The 21,440-nt window shown below is 38.6% G+C and overlaps 1 protein-coding gene across 1 annotated transcript; it reads left to right on the plus strand.

Annotated features, from left to right (window-relative positions):
- Window positions 1-6,145: 6,145 nt before the first annotated feature.
- On the plus strand, window positions 6,146-10,770 carry LOC148018056 (putative pentatricopeptide repeat-containing protein At3g01580). The gene is made up of 2 exons (XM_087661908.1): window positions 6,146-6,532; window positions 7,080-10,770. The coding sequence occupies exons 1-2, from the start codon at window positions 6,245-6,247 to the stop codon at window positions 9,243-9,245; spliced, it is 2,454 nt and encodes an 817-aa protein (XP_087518034.1). The 5' UTR covers window positions 6,146-6,244; the 3' UTR covers window positions 9,246-10,770.
- Window positions 10,771-21,440: the final 10,670 nt, after the last annotated feature.

Here is a 21,440-nt window from a genome sequence, read left to right on the forward strand (position 1 = left end):
ATAGCTATTCAACTTCACATAGCATTTTGTAGTGGAAGTTGTGGCACGTTATATGACTACATCTGGCAAGCAACATTGAACACCAAAAGGGTATCATGAGATACGTTAAAGGCATTGCATGTATGTGTATTTTCTATAGTGTTCAGGACACATGAGTCATGGGTTATATTGATAAGATTATGTAGAACATCTAGACAATAGGAAGTCCACCTTTGATTATGTCTTTACCTATGATGGAGGTGCTATCTCTTGGATGTCTAGGGTGTAGAAATGCACAATCTTGTTTACTACCAAGGTTGAGTACATTACAACCATTGAGGCTTGCAAGGAGGTCTATGGTTAGGCCGTCTAGTTATAGATCTTGGTATGACTACGACTCCTACACTACATTTAGATTCCATGAGTGTCATTCATTTGGCCCATAATTTGGACTTCCATGTGAAGGCAAAGCACATTGAGGTACACTATCACTTTATGAAAGAGGTGGTAGAGGACAAGTCCATTGAACTTGTCAAGATTCCTATGGATACGAATCCTATAGATTTGTTCACTAAAAGTCTCCCAGTGGAATGTTATACCTTAGGAAGATGATGGGCATAGGATTAGATGATGTCTTTCCTCATCTTATTGTACTCTATGTACATATTGTACTTTTTTCACTTTTACTCACTCAAGCACATTCACCTTTAAGTGAGAAATTGTTGGGGATTAAAGGCCACATGTGCCTAGACACTACATTTAGTTGTATACAATACATGCACACCTATACATTGTAGGTGCTGGGCACCAATCACAGTCACTTTATTCTTTATTCCCTTAGTGGCAATAGAACAAGGGAAGGTAGGTCACATATTATGACTATTGGAGTTCCCATATGGCAATCTCTCTCTCCTTTCTTGAACATCCATGGCTTTTACTATCTTCTCACTTCTGCTTATGCTTCCATTTCCACTCCATCTTTCAAGATTTTCTAGCACAATAAGCAAACAATCCATATAAATGATCAAAATAAAAAGATTACGATCCATAGCATTCTTTATATAGAGAAAATAATCTTTCTCACTCCTTGTATATCCCAGTGATGTCATAAAAGCATAAAACTTATAGCACCATTCCCTTGGAGTATGCTTCAATCTATATAAACTTTTGTGAAACTTACATAGCAATTGTTCCTTGCCTTGCATAATGAATCCCTTTGGTTGTTGCCTGTAGATGTCATTATGTGAATTCCCATGTAAGAAAGTTGTTGTCTTTATATATATCTTGACAAGCTCCATATTCTCCTTTGGTAATTAGTTGTTCAAAGAGTGGTTGTCTTAACTACTAGGTGAGAAGATCTCATTAGAGTTTATTCTCTTTTTCTTCTTAAAGCCCTTGGCTACCAATTTTGCCTTTGGGCTATTGAACCGATTTCCAAGTTGCATCATTTTTCAAAGAATCCATCTGTGATTGCATAGCCCTTTTCTACTTATGCCTATTATCCCTAAACATCACATCCACATAACATGAAGGCTCTCCACAATTTGTCACCATGACATAATCAAGAGATGGAGTACATCTCTATGGAGGTCTAGACACTCTCATAGATTGTCCCACTAACACTTTCTTGACTTGAGCATTTTGTTGTTCCAACTATCCTACTAAATGAGAGGCAACATACCTAGTTGTGATATATCCACCTCAATATTTCCTAATTGTCCTAGGCTAGTACCATGTGGAAAAAGTCATGCATGTGACTTATATAGTGGCTATTCATCCTCGTGAAATACCACCTTGCATTTCTCAACGGTCTTGATGGGCTACTTACATAGCTTTTCTTCATGGGATATCACTTCATACTTGTGTAGTATCATTCTCACCTTTACAAAGAAATGTTGCATACTATCATAGTTGTACAAAAGGAAATTCATACCTGTGTAAAGGACAATGGAAACTTACGTATTTTTACAAAGGACAAGAGGAGTAAGTTTGATATGAAGTCAAAAGATGCATTTTTCTTTAATATGGAGATTTAGGAGAGATAGGACACTCCATTTACATGCCATTTACATTCTTGAGCACACATGAAAAACAATTTGCAAGAGATAAATGTACATCTCACACTTCAATAATGTCGCGCACATGGTCATTGCATAAACAAACACAACATTTATACCTACATTATACAACACAAAGCACTCCCTATGTGGAGTAACATGAGAAGATGCTCTAGAGTTAAGGATCCAATCGTATAATATGCCATCATTAGTAGCAACAAGAAATGGATCACAAAGTGTAGTGATATATAAGACATTATCATCATCACTACTATTGCATAGTGTTCACTTCCTCTATCTTTGCCTTGGGTTTCTCTTTGCTTTTACCATCACCATGAGGCTTTTTTTTTGCCTTTGCATCCCTTTGAAGCAATATTTCTTAATGCAACTCTTCTTTCCACAATAGGAATTTTCTACATCCTTGTGTGAGACTTGCTTCTAAAGCTTCCTCTTTCATGAGATTTCCTTGCCCATTACTCCTCTCTCTCATAGTAAATAAATAGTACTTGCATTATTATTCCTATTGACCTCCTTAATAAGTTAATCATTATCAACATTTGCATTAGTCAAACCACTCACTGGTGTTGAATTACTTATAGTGGACTTGAAAGTATCCTAACTTTCAAGTAAGGTAACAATAAAAAGTGTGGCTTGGATGGAGTCCTGAAACACAATATTTTGGGCTAAAAGATGGGTAAACATGGTATTAAACTCATTCAAGTGTTTAGATAGATATCCCCTCTTCCATGCAAAGATCAATGAGATTTTTAACCCAACTCACTTGAAATGAAACACTTTACTTTTTATAGAGATTACAAAGCTTTTTCCATTTATCATAAGCACCACCACCACAAGCTATCTCTGGGCTTAAGCATCCCCCATGCTTGCATACACCAATACATGTGTTATAAACCCAATATCTTTTGGAATGACCCCAAAAACACACCGATTGCCCTTAATAATAGCCTTCAATGGCTATCTAAACATTTTGAACTTGACTTCGACATCCCCTGAATAAAGCCTCAATAGATCCCTTAATCAAAGCACTTTTTTTTATTTAAATTGAAGAGCTTAATAATATGATTTGTATGTTTTTTTAGGTTTGGGTAGCAAGCATTAACCTTGTGGTATGTTGACTTGCACTCCATGCTCTAATCACGAGTTCAATTTGAACTACTTCAAGTACCTATAGTGTGGATCCAACTTAAAAAATAACTAGTTCAGAAGTTTCAAAGTGTGAACACATCTCCTCAAATATTGAGTTACATTCTTTAAGTGTGAGCATGTCTCCAAAATAGCTAGTTCAATGGGTACTAGTGTCAAAAGGGACTTTTTAAACAAAAGTTTAAGCTTTATCAATAAGACTTATTAAGACTAATAGCTGTATCCAACTAGTAGGGTAGTGGGAATTTGTGTTACTTGATATGACATGCCAAAGTATCTTTTCAATAGTGCTTAATTAATTGGCCACATTGTTTTGTAGCACAAGATGAGACATGGGATATGAAAATTACTATAAACAAGTCACACACAATCAAAATTCCAATCCTTCTCCTCTCTATTTGATAGACACAAGATGGCCCCTTGCTTCTCAAAAAATGAACTGCCCTTCTCAATCTTTGTGGTAGACATGGATTCCTCACACTCTACACTCTAATCATGAGCAAAGCATGACACTCTAAACTAATTGATAGGATGAGGAGCCATAAGCATGAGAGAGAAATAGAGCAAGAAAGACAAAAGACCAAAATTTTTGTGGATACTCAATTACCCCTTTTCTTTATTATCTCCAATCATACATGAATATACAATGTATACATATACAAGGGATGATGCCCCTAGCCTTTGGATATTGGCCTTTATCCCAACAATTTCTTCATCTTTAAAGGTTCTCAAGGATATTCTCTATCCAAACAACAATTCTCTATACTCTATTTACATTGTAGGTTCTCAAACCTCTCCTATATTGCTTAAAGAAACCACTTATAGACCATAAGAGAAAATGGGGCTTGTACATTTATGTGGATGAATGGGCTATAACAAATATCCCTTTCAATAAACTAATTGTTGCTTAGCTGCTATTGATATTTATTTTGATGGTTTATTGTATCTAAATTACCCTAGCACATGACTGGCAAATAGAATACATATTCGTAAGCCATCAAAGCTCACTCAACGCTATACACTTCTAGGGCAACCATTCACATTCATGCCATGGGAAAGATTGGGAGATCCCAGGCTTCTCATGGTATGCCATCTCCATTTCTACCTCCATTGTGATATACCATACAAAATGGGAGAATACATTATCAAAAAAGTATAAGGAGAAGAGGCATCTATAGGACAACCTTGACCAAGACACTAAGGGGGATGAGGAATACTAACCTACTTGCCATGAGAGGAGCATAGGAGGGTGGAGCTGGCAAACGCAATTAGGGTTGAAATGACGAGGAGAGTAGAGATAGTGATGGAAATGATTACCATAGTGATGGTAATGAAGACTATGGTGATGGTGATCATGACCACGATGATGTTGACATCAAAAGGATAATAGAAACACAAGTAAGCTAGAGAACCAATGATCTATTATTCAAGTAGGGAGAGGGCAGAAAAAGGACATGTGAAACATCCCCCTCTTCTCCAAGAATATTTGCATCCATCTCAATCACTCTACTATCACTTTTTTCTCCCAACCACTTGTCCCACGACCATAAGCACCCAAGCAACAATAACCTTTAGTAGCACGTGTATCTAAGCAAAGGATTTGAAGGAGAAAAGACTAGCACTCAGTTACTCTTGCGAAGATCAAGTATTAAAAAGCACAAACTTGTTGATTCAACGAGTACCTTTTGCTCATACCATACAGACATTATGATAATTAATTTAGTTTGGTTTTTATGAAAATTAAGTGAATATAGTTATTAGATTTATATTATGGATTTCTATCTTATTTGTTGTATAATAGTGACTTGTAAAGTACGAATAGAATACATGAAAAAAGATACATTACATTCAAGATCATCGAGTCAATATACAAGATTGTAGGTTCTATGCACTAATATAGCTTCACAAAGACCATAGAACATAACATAGACCATTGCATACCACTCCATTGGTTGTAGCTTATTGGTTGAAGTAGTAGCTTGCTTCTAGGCATCTTAGCTATTGGCCAACACCTCCTTCTTTGTTGCCTTTGAGGCCTTACCTAGGATAACCAAGATTACGATTCCCTCATAAATCCACTATGCAAATGTGTGCAAATATGTGCCTCACCAAACAAGGATGACCTTGTGGCCATTCAAGGTAATGGTAGGGACATAAATCACCATGGGAATGGTAGAGATAGAAATCACCCTGGTGAGTGCTTTTGATATAGTTAGTTGTGTACAAGCATTGGGGGTAAACTCAAAATGATCTACCATAATATTTCGAGGATAAATCCTTCAATACACTAAGCCAAGGAAACATCCTTATTGAAAGGTTCTTAACCCATTAATGACTAGGAAACTCATCAATATCTAAGATAGTCTATATTAAAACTAATTGACTTTTCAAAGAAGAAATCAAGGACATGTAAATGGAATATATAATTACTTGTTGGGCCTCATCAACTATGATCTCTACATGTTTTTTCAAGTTTTAACTAGAGTTGGCCTCATCAATTGTGCTTGGGGGAGGTTGGGGGGACCTAGGTGATATGGCTAGCTTCCTCCTGCCATGTACCATAGGATGAATGGCCTCAAATTCATCGATGGCTACAACAACATGCCCTATACTATAATCAAGTTACACCAAGGTACCCATAAAACATTCTAGCTCCTCAAGCTTGGTGGAGATATGGCATGTGGCAAGGTGCCAGTAGGTAATTGAAAGCACTCATCCTCTCATATAGCAAACATTTTCTTCACATTGTGGCGAAACAAAAATTTTGACAAGCCCTTTAAAATGTTGGTGGTTGGAGGAAGCCTACATTTTCACTCTTGTCTAGTGCATCCTCCTCATTCCCTCCTCACTACTAGGCATGCACCACTAATGACACAATCTCTAGGGAAGCCCCCTCCATATGTTCTCACCCACATGCCACATAGTAAGGAAAGGATGGAGAAAGAATCAATTCTAATATACAAAGTAATACATCCGAGACCCTGACGCCATTAGCTTCTGGCATACAGACGCATAAATTTGGAAGCCCAGCGCTCCTACCTGCCATGGAATCGCTGACCTTGGTTCCTCTCAAAATGCAAACAGCTGCGCCGTCTGAATGGCGGTGCGAGCCGTCGGAAGGAGGCCTTCTCAAAGACCTCAGTAATGGCTGGGGCCTAGGGCCTCCTCGTCAGCAGCCGAGTTTGGCCAGCCGGAGCTCCCAAGATCTTCCTTGCTTGAACCACCGTTGCAGGCCCGTGCAGTTCGGGCCACATCTAGATTCTCACAACCGTGACGCTGCTCCGGATAAGCGGTCCCGGTCCTGCCAATCATCCGACGTACGGCTTGAGGAGGTACGCTTGTCCCATCACAGTCAATGCCTGTATGTTCATGGTTGCATGCTTTAAATTTAATGAATAGATACATCAATGTCAAATCACCACTGCCCTTTAGGTTCCCCATATGTTGTGCTGTTAATTTCATGAACAGATACATCAATGTCAATTCACCACTGCCCTTTAGGTTCCCTATATGTTGCGCTGTATGAATGACTGAATTAAGAAGGCTCAATGCATATCGTGATCACTATATTTCATCTCCGGTTTTGATTGCTTATTCAATCATGCACAATAGATTTTGCTGCTGTATGAGTTGGCTTGTGCAAGTTCAAATTCGTATCTTAGAGGGACTGGCCTCGTGGCCTCTTAGCCTTGCAGTAAAGCTTTGAAGCCTCAAAGAGCAGAATCAATTGACATTGGACTGATGGGTCCTGTTGGACTTACCTCGGGGTTTAGATTTAACATGAAAAAAAACCTACTTTTCATGATCTTCTGATTCCTGTCTTCCGCCTTCAGCATAGTCGCATAATGGGCTTGTTCTCATACATATAAATTTATGTAGGAGCCCACATCTAAGAGATTGAGTGCTGAACTTTATACCTTATGCAAGGAAGGGCATCTGGATAAAGCACTGCATGTGCTTCGTGACATGGATCAGCAAGGTATAGTTCCATCCGACCACTTATATTTGTCTCTTTTAAAGTTGTGTAACAAGAGCAAGGCTGCAACCCGGGTCAAACAAGTCTATGGGCACATTACCAGAAATAAATTACAGCTCTCTGGTGGTCTTGGTGAATATTTGGTAATTGCATTGATAAAGTGCAGGGCTTTTGAAGATGCAATGCCGTTATTTCATGGACTGCCACATCGTACAGTCTTTTTATGGACAGCTGTTATCTCTGCGCACGTGGATCGCGGCCGCTACCGTGATGCCCTGGTAATGTATGGCTGTATGCAAGATGAAGGTGCTCACCCAGACGCATACACTTATACTAGCCTCCTTAAAGCATGTGGCAGCATACCTGATCTTAAAGAGGGCAGGAAGCTACATGCTGAAGTTAAAGGGAATGGCTATATATTGGATGTATTCATTGGAAGCACTCTTGTAAGTATGTACAGTAAATGTGGTACTATTGTGGAAGCTGAGATGGTCTTCACTGAGCTGCTTCATCGGAACATTGTCTCTTGGAATGCCATGCTCTCTGCTTATGTGGACTCTGGTCAAGGAGAGAAGGCTATAAGGCTATACAGACAGATGCTAGAGGAGGGCATGAATCCAGACAAGCAGACATTTGTTTCTACTCTTCAAGCATGTAGTCTTCTTGGAGAGGTAGAGGAAGTGGTTGCTATGAAAGGGCCCTTGATGTCAAAGGGGGCTTTTGAAATCGGACAAGCTTTGCATTCTGATGCTCGAAGGGCAGGCTTTGCTTCAGATATGACTGTTGCTAGTTCTCTAGTGACCATGTATGGAAAGTGCCTCAACATGGTAAGGGCAGAGGATGTCTTTAGTGGATTATGCCAGCATGATATTGTGTCATGGAGTGCAATGCTCTCAGCATATAATGAGCAGTGTCAAGCAGGGAAGGCTTTGCAGTTGTATAGGCAGTTGCAACTGGAAGGCATGAGACCAGATCAACAGGCTTTGGTGATCGCCCTTCAGGCATGCTGCAGTCTTAAAGAGATGGAAAATGATTATGCTAACGAGGGATGTTTGATGAGAGCGGCATCTTTGGAAATTGGTCAAGCACTACATGCTGATGCTCAAAAAATGGGATTTGCTTCAGATCTCTTTGTTGGTAGTGCTCTTGTGGGCATGTACGGGAGTTGTGGAACCATTGCAGATGCAGAAAACATATTTACCAGGTTGTCTGAACGCAATGATGTGACATGGCATGCAATGCTCAGAGCATATGTTGAGCAAAGACATTTTGACAAAGCTTTACAGTTTTTCAGACTGATACAAAAGGAATTCAGAGCTTTGAATGATGTCACTCTTGTATGTGCTTTGCAATTCTGCAGTGAAATAGGTTACCTGGATTTATGCAGGGAGCTGCATTTTGCTATTGTGTCTAATGAGTGTCACATGAACTCTTTGCTGATGACCACTTTAATTCATGCTTATGGAAATTGTGCCAGCATGCCTGATGCTAAGGCAGTCTTTGATGCACTTCCTCAGCCTGATGTTGTGTCATGGAATGCATATATTGCTGGTTATGCACGTGAAGGGAATTTTTCAGCATGCTTGCAAATGTTTGAGGAAATGCAAACATCAGGTCTTCAGCCAGATACCGTCACTTTCTGCTCACTACTCAGTGCTTGCAGTCAAACTGGCATCATTGGCAAAGGTGTTCAGTGCTTTGAATCTATGAGTAGAGATTATAGATTGACTCCTGACTGGAAGCATTATGTCTGTATTATTGACCTTCTTGGCCGAGCCGGAGACTTCTCAAGTGTGTACAACATCTTGTTGCGGATGCCAATGCAGGCTGACTTTTCTATTTGGTTGTGCTTGTTGAGTGCATGTCGCACTCATGGAAATATAGAACTAGGAAAACATGCATTTGATCATGCAGCATACCTTCGAACTAAGGAGCCAGGTGCTTATGTTTTGATGTCCAACATTATTTCTGATTCAGGCCTGCAAGATGGCAGTCTTGAGTATGATGAGGAAGATTTTCAAGCTGATGGATCACTAGCATTTAATGCAACATCTGTTGCATTAGGTTAGATATGAATATCAGAACAGCTGTTCTCAACAAAAAACTCTTGGTATGAAGCTTCTATGAAGGGCTTCTCGTGCATGGTCAAACAGCCACATTGGAGAGGAAACCGAGTTACATAATTCTATTGCTTCAGGCTGAGGTGAAAAGACGATCTGAAGGGCTTCTTGTGCATGGTCCAACAGCCACATTGGAGAGGAAACCAAGTTGTGTAATTCTATTGCTTCAGGCTGGGGTGAAAAGACGATGAAGCATATCTTATAGAGGACCTTTATTTTTTGACTTTGCTATCATCAGCTTACACAGATGCTGTCAACCATTTCTGATGTACTTACAGGAGGGATGCACGGCATTAAGTTTAAGAGGTCAGTCGACATGAGCATTCAGTTACCTTTACAAACAAGTTATATCTTACCATATCGCCTTGGGCTCCGGTGAAAAGGTCATAGAACAAATAAGGGCCTTGCTTTTTCTGCATTCTTGCAATCAGCTTGCATCGATGCTTTGAATGGTCTTTGAGTAGAAGTTCTTGCAGGAACGATGCAGCAATATTGAGATATCATTTGACAGGTGTCAACATCAGTGGAGAGAGCAACAGCTTCCACTGTCACGTGGCTGGCAGCTCAACCATGTCTACTGACACATTGGCAACCATCTCAAGTCTCCTCCACCTCTGCCTGCTTTTTGTTGAGCATTTGAACCACCTTGTGTAGGGTATCATTGAGAGGCACACTTTTACATGTACAAATAAAAAACACATGTATTCTCACACACTGTAATGAACGGGGATCATGGGAATATGGCATGGGAACCTGCAATGTGAAAAGCAACTCCGCACCCGTTCCATACATGAATACTTGATCAAATGGCAAGGCCTACCAATAGAGGAAGCCTCTTGGCGCCCAGCATCTATATTGGATGAATTTCCACACCTCAAGGAGGCTGTGTTGGCTGGCACCTCACCATGACCCCTGTTATGGGCTGCAGTTTGCATCTGGACAGCCACCTGTTTTGTACCAGATTTGGTCCTGGTCCACTCTCAGCCCCATCCTCCATACATGGCCAGAAAGTACCTCAAGGGCTCCGTGCCGACACCTTACTTGCCCCGATCGGAGTTCCCTAGTGGAAGTTATGGCTGTTTTTCTCCAGCCATACCATCTGGGACTGCACACTAGAAATTCCTGGACAGCCCTTTATTTTGTACCAGTTTTGGTCCTGACCTGATTGCAGCCCCGCCTCACGCACATGGGCTGAAAGTACATCTCATGGACTCCGTAACGACACCTCAATTGTCCCATTCGGAGTTGCCCACACAAAGTTATGGCTGATTTCCTACAGCACACTCTTACAATCCATGACTACATTCCTTGTTTTTGAGGACAAAAACTTTATGAGACAGGATAGTTTGTAATGAACGGGGATCACGGGAATATGGCATGGGAACATACCAGTCACACCGACGGTATATAAGGTGTAAGAGGGTATTTTGAGCATGACAGATATTATCATGAAACTCTCTTTTCACCTTCTCAAGCTTCCATGGGTTCCTCTTCTTCTTCCTCTCTTCCTCTTTCTCTCTCTTTTTCTTGCATTTCTCTCCTCTCCCTTTTCTTCTGCAGTCCTCTCTCTCTTTCCCCTTAGTTAGGACAGTTAGGTCTCCTCCATTACATACACATGTACATGCACATTTGCATGTGTTAGTTGCGTGCACACACACACACACACACACACACACACACACACACAGAGAGAAGAAAGAGAGTTATATCAACGTCCTAGCAGGCCAAAATTGACCTTAAGGACAAATCAAGTATGTCAAGCGTCATTTGTACATTTCACTCTGGGTTGACAAGGCATATTCAACTAGAAAAACAAAGAAGAAAAAATAAAACTAAGCTCTAAGATCAGCCTTATCCCTACAAGATAGGAGTACAATATATCAAAGGATCCATCCGAGCATTTTAGATAGTAACTTTACTTTTGATTAGGATAAAACTTTGCAATGATAGCTCTACCTCGTTTGTAGGCTGTTCATTTTTCCTTTATGGGATGTGAAATTTAAGAGCTTTAATCTTGTTGATAACATTTGATGTTTAGCATGTGATGCTTATGGCAGTTATTTCATCGTAATAGGCCAAGGACCTAGAGGATGTAGTGGGTGTCAAAGGCAAAAGTTGTGATAAGTTATGTCAGTTGGGCTTTAGGGGTTGGTATTAGTTTTGACCCTAATACAATTGTTTTGGCCAATAATTGTCAGTGGTGACACTAGGGATTGGCATTAATTAATTAATTAATGCAAATCCGGTGAGCTTTTGTGTCAAAGGTGATACTTGTCATAAAGCGTAAGAGCAATACTAGCAGTGATAGAGTGGTTACACTATAGCACATGATATCTTTTATCATTGATTACTTTTAATAGAGCAATACTAGCAGTGATAGAGTAGTTACAGTATAGCACATGATATCTTTTATCATTGATCACTTTTAATTCAAAAATATTAAAGTAAAAGAGCTTAAGTATGTTAGTTAAGTTTTGTGTGCTTATGTTTTGTTTAAGAGGAGGTTCAACTATATTTAATTCAACTTTTGTAATAATCAATTATAGGAGCTAGGTCATTGATCTATACACAATGTATAAAGATTTATAACAAGGAGTGCGTTGATAGACCCCTTTTAAAGGTGTCTTTCATATAAAAAGAAATTCAATCATTAGTACGTGTAGCCTTGGCTTTCATATCAAGTGAACACATAATTCTCTCTTTAATTTGTAACCATATTAGGTAATAAAATTATGCATACACATGTATATGGAGAAAGTCAATTAATCTTGTATAGAAACTTATAGCCCATGAATATTCACTTAGTTATAATAGATTTTTTAATTTTCATATATCCACATTGAAGCAAATCAAGCAATATTGCTTGAAGTTTAATAGCTTTTGCTCAAACTTTTAGCTAGCACAATAAGTGCTTATAAAATAAATAATAACTAATATATAATGTATTGTGATGTAGTTTGCATATGACAAAATGCACATTGCATGTGCTTATATATATTGGAGCAATGCACAATCTTGTATATGCACATGTGCTCATGCTTTATCATCTAATGATGCACATGTACATGGTATATTATTCAATAATCTACATACATATATGAAAGGATGATGTCTAGCCTATCATTTACCAATGAAACTAATAGATGAAGTAGACTTTGGAAGGGAGATATGATTCACTTTTTAAAATTAGGGATGATGAAAAAACAACGGTTGTAGTTAAGGAAGTGAAATACATAATTTGTTGTCAATGGTGAACATTAGAACTCACTTAAAGAGAGGAACACAACTTCTAAATATACTTAGTATACGAAAACACAGATATTGAATACCTTTCTCAATGGTCCATATATGCCTTGAAATCCTCATGGTCCTTGGGCAAGCCCAACCACTATAGTAGATATTAATCATTATATTAGATAGAGTTAGTTTTTCTTATTTTAAACTTCTCTAAGTATAATGAAACTAAAGAACAAATCTCTTGTAGCTCATCTCCTTGAAGTTGTATATGGAGCAAACATTAATGGACTTGCTCCAATAATTTATTGATCTCTTTGTGCACATTGAAACTTGTCTAAAATGGGGGCCTAGGTGAAATTTTCTATTAGCAGCAATGGTTGGAGACTCCCTTCCACTTTGATACTAATTGTTGAGCTACATGCCAAACAGAGATTGCACAAAGATGGAGAAAGAGGGAGAGAGAGAAGATGCTATGTTTTTGGTATTTGTAATAGATCTCTTGTAAATAGCACCTTATTGTCTTATCACTTTAAGAATAACATATATTTGTGTACATATATAGTTAGGGCTAGTGAGTAAGATCGGTGGCGGCTAACCACATTGGCCTTTACCTCAATAGCAAGCATAACATACAATCTAGTATTTGGGTCTCATACAAGATTATGAAATAGAAACATAGCAGAAATCCATTAAAAGTAAGAGAGGACATTGAATAAGCATTTTTAGTGGACTATAAGATAGTATACAATTTAAGAAACAAGGTTTTACAAAGGTTTCAAAAGTTGAAAAAGAACAAGAAGTATGTTACCCTAGTAACCTTGCTCTACAATTAGCAATGATAGCATAGTTCTCTACAACAAGTATACATTATGTTATAGTAAGAAAAAAGCACAATACATTGCAACCCAATTCAAGATAGTTTAAGTTTATTATGAACATAATAAGGTATGATAGGAAGAAATGTGGTTTATTTGGTATGACTTTAAGCCTACAATCAAGGTGTTAGTAACCATCTATAATCACTTTTTAAGAGGTTACATATGATTTTCCATTTTAAAGTTTTAACATTAGGAATGGCTTTAAGAGCCTCCGTATAATTTTATGTCTTAGAATATATGGAAAAAATTCTAGTTTAGGCTTTAAAAAGTGAGGGTTGTCTTCTAAATCAAAAACATCTTTTAATTGGTTGGGTAAATACTTTTTATATGACAACAAAATATATATTTGATAATAAACTAGCAAAATCATGGAATGAAAGAAGGTTCAACTATGTTAATGGAAAGAAAATATTATGATTGGAGTACATTAACTCCCTAAATATATAAACATCAAACCTCAACTTTTTGCAAGGAAAAACCTATGGATAATGTATTGATTAGCTATAGTGCACATTGGGTTGCATTGTTTATATAGATCTCAACCATCTATCTTTGCTCCAATTTGAGTTCTTAGTCTCAAGGTGCTCACAATATGAATATTAAGCTATCGCTTACGTTTTTAAATCAATAGAGCTATATTTATGTTAATATTTGATGTGATAAGACTCTTGAAATATTAGAATGTTCTACCCATACATAATCAATCTTAGTCTCAAGGTGCTCACCACATGAATATTAAACTATTGTTGCTTATGTTTTTTAATCAATAGAGCTATATTTATGTTAACATTTGATGTTATCTTCTCTTGAAATAATAGAATGTTTCTAACTATACATAATCAACTAGTCATAATTTATGTATGGGTAGAATGTTTCTACCCATATATAATCAAATGATAATAGTTTATATAAGCACTCCAAGAAAAATCAAGAAACACAAGAAGTGTGAAAAAATCCTAAATCAAGGAGAGGCACACAAGAAAAAGTGCAAGTCAATACTTGAAAAGAGCGCAAGGTGCACCTTGATTTATTTTAAGAGCGTTAGGCTCTGACTCGTGCAAATTGTAAAGGTAGATGGGCGGTAGGAAGGAAGCTAAGAAGATAGAAGAACAATGGAAAAAAGGGCCTAGGCTATGGTCAGCCATGTAAAAAGTGGATGACCGCCCAAAGGGGATTTAGGGCTTTGTATATAAAGTTCAAAAGATGAATGAGAGCTCATTCTTTGGTGTGTGGCAAAGTGGACTCAAGCGCCTTAAATAAAAGATATTGTGGTAAATACTTTCACATTGATCCTAAAGCTTATAAATATTAAAATTTTTTTAACCTATTTTCTTATATTTTTCTTTCGTGTGAAGGACATAACCTTCCCACTCATAGAAGTGTTGGCCAATACAAAATCTCAAAATTATAACTCAACTTTGAACACAAAATTGGAAATATATAAGATTTTAGTCAATTGGCAATATTAGCCACTAAAATAATCAATTTTTAATATTGTTTCTTTTTGTTGACATGCCCATAAAGGAGCTCTGATGGTGTCAAGGAGATGAAGACCATAAATGTGTGTATCACAAACATTTGTCTACACTTCAACTAAGAGGTGCATTGCTTCTCTTTTTAAAAGAGAGGAGAGTGTATAATTATGTACTAATAATAAAGGGAGAAAAGATAGTCACAACAAGGTGGTCTTACAATGATTTCTCCCAAACTAAATAGGAAATACCAAAGCAACTACATTATAAGCCTACATTAATTCATGGGATTTTGGGCATTGACATGGACCCCTTCAACACTAAAATGGGATATGTAACACAAGAAATACAATGTAGTCTTGCTATACTAATTCATGATCATAAGTGGCAACTGCCCTTGCTTTATGAATGGTCCTTACATTTGCCTTGAGGTCAATATTTCAATAATGATCCTCACATAGCCTCCTTCCATTGTTGTTAGACTTCTCTTCCAAATTTTCCCAATTTATCATTGATTTTTTGTATTATCCATTCCTTGACAAATTTGATTTGCATACGTATAGTGCTAAAGAAGATATGAGTGTATTGATGGTATTACCTAGCAAGTACTTGACATTTGCCAAATATTCTTGAAAAGATCAGTGATCAATTATGAGACAAAGACACATGCCAACAATTAGTTACTTTTTCTAGAGTCATCTTTTCTCTCCTCTAATTTAGGGTGTCTTGATATTAATGTACCTAAGGGATGGCTACCATAATTTTCTATCAAGAGTCTTATTCTTTGGCTAGTGTCAATTCCTTTTCTTAGTCCACCTTGCTTCTTGTTTTGGTACCACAAATTTCTTCCTAATCTCTTTCATTGAAAGCTACTATCTTCTAATTGGAGAGTAGAGATAGTTCTAGCATGATATCCCTTTCCTATAAAGCCCCCTTTCTTGATCTCATCTTTGTTAGGTAAAGTGTCTTTAGGGTGAGGGAGAACAATGGAAAATATGATCCTACTCCAATTGCTTGTATGAACTTAAACCCCCTCCATTGAGTTCTAATTTCATTATAAACCAATATCTCCAAATTTGTTTGGAAATCTTGGTGTGAATTGGAGTAACTAGTATAGTGCCCAAGATTAGCATCTAATCCATTAATCATTCCATCTTTTGCATGTTGTGATGTGGAATTTGAATTATTTCTATGCAAGAGCTAGCATTAATCTTTCTATGGGTCTTGTAGACTTTACAAGTTTAATTTTCCTGTAAGTATTTCCACTTTTTCTTTTATGTTCAGGATCCCTAGCCCTTCAAGATGCTTGGGTTTTATGCCAATTGACCATGCCACATTTGCCATTCTTTCCTGAGGTGTCACTATCTTATTATCACAATAAATTTATGCATAGTTGTTCAAATTCTTGATTTGCATAGTTGTCCAAATACTTGAATATAGTACTCTACCAATTTTAAGCAAGCTAGAAAGTACAATAGGTGGGGGTGGATGTATGTTTGATGGCAAAGGCTCTTCCCCATAATGATCTTTGAGACACATTCAAAACTCTCAAGCTTATCATTGATATTTTCATTATCAATCTCCATTGTTGAACCCAAGACTTAAAATCCCACAGGGATTCTAAAAAATCTAATCACTTTTCTTTCTAGGACATCTTCACATTCTTTTTGTTGTAATAAATCTAGGCTATTTGTTAGAAATGCTTTGACACCTATTTTTGTAGGATTGACAATCCAACTATAAGCCAATCAAAACACTTTAAGCATGTTCCATAAAGTTTGAACTCATTCTCATTGTTTCTTAATCAAATTGCTTGTGACATCGTCAAACTATTGTAGAATTAATTTGGATTGATTATTAAGGGGTGTGATTTCTTTAATCAATCATTTTTATAGGGCATCTTCAATTAGCCATCCAAAAGTGTCAAAATTCTATTGCAAATAATAATGAGACTAGTGGGTATTCTTGACAGATTGATCAAGATAGAAAGAAGGGTTTTAAGAGCCTACCATTCTTTGAGATATTGACATTTATTAACCCTAGGGCAAGAAAGACAAAAAAAAGGAAAAAAAGTAAAAGAAAATTTTAAAATATAGGGCAAAGTGGAAAAAGGTGGCTTGATAGTAGAATTGAGAGGAAAAAAGTCCAAGAGCACAAAGACACCTTAAAAACCCAAGGTAAGTGCAAAAATGGAAGAGGCACATTTTAAAATGAAAAGGTGCCCCTAAATCTTTGTAAAAGAGTGCCAGGGTCCCTCCTATGAAATTTGTAAAGAGTAGATGGACATAGGTGAAACCACAATGTAAATAGAAGAAAATAGGAAGATAGGACCTAGACTAAAATGGCCGATCATGTAAAAAAGGGGTAGCTGCCCAAAAGGGATTAGGGCATGTATAAAAGCCAAAAAGTGAATAGAGAAGCTTATTCTTGTGTGTGGCCAAAACTAGCTCTCCTTCTCTTCTTCTTCTTCTTGCTCTTGCATGCGCGTGCTTGTGCTTGAGAGAGGGAGTGCAAGAGTGTGAGGGAGTGAGTATGTGAGGGTAAGGGACCGTGGTGGAGAAGCTCTATATCTGAGTCCTCTCTTCTTCTCTTCTCTTCTCTTTTCTTCTCTTGTCTCATGTGCAATAACGGAGCATGGAGCTTGGAGCTTGAGGATCGAGCTCGCTTGAAGCATGGAGCTTGAAGCTTGAGGATCAAGCTTGCTTGAAGCTTGTGCTTGGATCATGGAGCTATTGGAGTGCTTGAGGGAGGAGGAACTCGATTGAGCATGGAGGTAAGCTCATTACACTCGTAGGTGTGAGAGCGCATACGGTTATGTGAGAGGTAGCTATTGCGCTTGGCTTGAAACAATAAGTGGTACGTGGGTCTTGGTGGTTGAGCATGAGCTCCCATATTTTGGTTTTGTGTCGGGACAATTGATTCAAGCTTTGAGGGCTTGCATGCTTCGAATTGAGCATTGAAGTAGGGTTTTCCCTGAATCGGGGTGCTTGAGGTAGAGAGGTAGGAAGTGAGGGAGTTTGAAGAGGTTTTAGATCTCCTTAGCAATAAGTTTTTTGATTTTTTGGATCTAGATGAGTAGATTGGATTAGTGTATACACTTGGATGTGATTTGAATGCATTAGGATAAATAAAAAATAAGGAAAAGAAGATTATACACATTAGGGTTTCTGATGTTGTAAACATGCCAAACAGAGAAAAAGAGCTTTAATATATAATGCATCAAAATGAAGAAAGGGGAAAGATCATAACTGAGTAGAGAAGGGATTTAATAGGCCAGGAACATGTGAGAGAGCTCATTTTCTCATTTGAGAGAGAGAGAGAGAGAGAGAGAGAGAGAGAGAGAGAGAGAGAGAGAGAGAGAGAGAGAGAGAGAGAGAGAGAGAGAGAGAGAGAGAGAGAGAGAGAGAGAGAGAGAGAGAGAGAGAGAGAGAGAGAGAGAGAGCTACAAGCACGAGGGGAGATTTTGCTTGTTGGTGATCTTCATTGCAATGCGTTTTGGCCCTCCAGGTATGTTCTAGATGTTGTCTGATGCTTTTTGATCAGTGTCAGCACCCTAGTTCTAATCATTAGCAAGGTGTGTGTAGGATTTTTAAAGATTATTCGTCGTTCTATAACCCACTGCCGCAATTGGACGTGCACCATAGGGTCTGATTATTAACCGGATTTTCGTCCATTCGGACACCATTCCCTCATCCAAGTCATCAAACTTAGACACTCGAACCATTTTTCCACTCAGACATGCTCATTTGTTCGAATCTCTAGACTCGGACATTAGGACCACTTGTCCACTTGGACATACTCATTCATCCAAGTCTCCAGACTTGGACCGCCCTGTTTAGACCATCCTACTTGGACTTGCCGATTCGACCATTTGACTCGGACGTAGTCCGACTCGAATGCTCGAAAATCAGGTACTCAAACTTGGACCGTTCGAGTCAACCACTTCGATAGAGCCAGAATTGGAGAGTTCGATTCTAGGAATTGGATGACTGAAACTTGGACACCAAAAATAGAACTTGAGAGATGACAAAACTAGCATACCCTAGACTAGACAGAGCCCATGAGCAGACAACATATCCTAGACCACCAGACAGAGCCGGACTAGAGATGAGCAACACCCTTGTAGACCTCTAGACACCTCAAACGACTCATAGAGCCTCCAAACTCCAAAAATCATGACTTAGCAGCCCACGAAGCGATTGCAAACACAACCTCTTAGACCACCCATCCAAAATGTCTTAAAGGACCCAAACGAACTTGTCAAAGTGACCACTACCACTAGGAGCAGACTACGAAAGTGTTTGTGGCACCATATTGTTTTCATCACAGTCACACACTGGCAACTGCATCAATCGCCACTTGAAGTGCACCTAGAAAGCTGAAAGTGTGATTTTGCACCACACATGAAAGGAAGCACCCCACAAGCACCTGATTGCACTTAAAATTAAGAATTTTCTAAAATAACAAGGAACACACATGCAAGATAAGAAAAACTGAACAAACCCACCAATAGGAGAAGACCCTTGGATTGAACGTGCAACTGAGGATACTAAGCCTTAGAGAAAGCCTCTTGGAGAGAAAAAGGAGCTGACACGATTAAGGACTCAATCTTACCCGAGTTGATAAGCTTGATCAACACTCTAGCGGCGACAAAATGTCAGGATCCAGCACCAATCTCGAAAACGGTGAGCTCGACTTGGGAGACTTCCCAGTCCAACAACTAGCAAATGATAAATCAGTATGATTTGTAGACCAAAATGGAGCACCATGGTAGATCAGTTGAGGACATCATAGCAAAAAGAAGCCTACATTTTCATGGACAGCTTCTTCGGCTATAACCAAGTTCAAGTGTACCCTGATGATAGACACAAGATGGCATTTTCCATGGAGTGAGACTTATTTGCTTACATTGTCATGCCATTTGGGCTGACTAATGCACCCGCCACCTTTTAGTGTCTAATATGTGCCATCTTCAAGGACATGCTTAGGCAAGAACTAGAGGAATTTGTTGATGACCTATGCATATACTCTAGTTGGACGGAACACTTACATAAGCTTTGCACAGTCTTTTAAAGGTGTAGATTGTATAGTCTCTCTTTAAGCCCCTTAAGGTGCCAATCCTAGGTAAAACACGGATGTATCCTAGGGCATGTGGTGTCCAAGAACGGCATTGCCAAATACTGACTTCTCCAAAATTAGGGTTATCATTGACTTGCCACCACAAACAAACTATAAGGGAGTTCAATGCTTCCTGGGACACATAGGCTATTATGAGCGCTTCATCTTAAATTATGCATTGATTGCTAGACCACTTTGCAAGTTGTTAATCATATTCGAGTGGATCGAGGAGTGCCTGCGCGCTTATGAGGAATTGTAAAAGGCTCTCACTACCACACCAATTCTATGAGCCCTAAATTGGAGCATAACATTCCATGTGCACACTGATGCATCAGAGTTTGCCATGGGAGCTGTTTTATGCCAGAGTGGTGAACACATCTTGACTATCCTATGAGCTTTGCTAGCAAACAACTCATAGATACATAGATGAACTATTCTATGACAGAGAGGGAAGGCCTAGCCATGGTATTTGCTATAAAGAAATTTCAGAATTATGTTCTGGCTATGCCTTTCACCTTCTTTGTGGACCATCAAGCTTTGCTTTATCTTGTAAATAAACCCTACGCTACAAGATGCATAACTAGATGACTGCTTTTTCTTTTAGAGTTTGACTTCTTTGTGGTTGTATGCAAGGGGAAGCAACATTACATGGCCGATCGCATATCTCGCATACCCACAAGAGAAGTTGCTCGGACAAGGGGTTGTAGATGACCTACCCGATGCACACTTGTTTAGCATGTCCAATGAAAAATACTTGTTCAGGGCAGACTTAATGCCATATTGGAAAAATAACATAGTCTAGATCTTAGAGCATGGATAACTTGAGAGACCTATGGAAAAGGCCAGGCTAAAGCGCCTTATCCTTAAGATTCAACCCTATCAATTAATTTCTAGCCAACTCTATAGATTGGGGATGGCTTATTGCAAAGATGCATGTGTGAGCATGAAATGCATGATGTGTTGACTGAAGCATATGCTAAAATCATTGGAGGGCACTTCAGCGAAGATACCACAGCTCATAAGGTGCTACAATCTCAATTGTGGTAGCCCACCCTATTCCGCAATGCTACCAATTTTGTAAAGCATTGTGATGAGTGCCAAAGGACCAAGGTCCCTATTTGTAAAGATAAGATAAAGTTGACCCCAACCCCGACCTCGATCATAGCATGACAACGCTTTGAAAAATGGAGAGTCAACTTCATTGGACCTATCAATCTTGTGGGGCAGTACTCCCAAGCTAGGTACATCATAGTAGCCATTGACTATCTCACAAAATGGGCCCAAGCTCATGCCACACCAGGAATAATGACACTAGGACTATGGCTAAGTTCCTTTGAGAGCAGGTGATCTCGTGATTCGGCTGTCCCATTGAGCTAGTTAGCGACCAAGGCATGCACTACATTAATGAAGTGATTGCTCATTTGCTATCCACATTCCTA

This window comes from Lygodium microphyllum, chromosome 21 (assembly GCF_053477565.2).
Source record: "Lygodium microphyllum isolate KBCC chromosome 21, Lygodium_microphyllum_v1.1.10, whole genome shotgun sequence".
NCBI classification, from domain to species: Eukaryota; Viridiplantae; Streptophyta; class Polypodiopsida; order Schizaeales; family Lygodiaceae; genus Lygodium; species Lygodium microphyllum.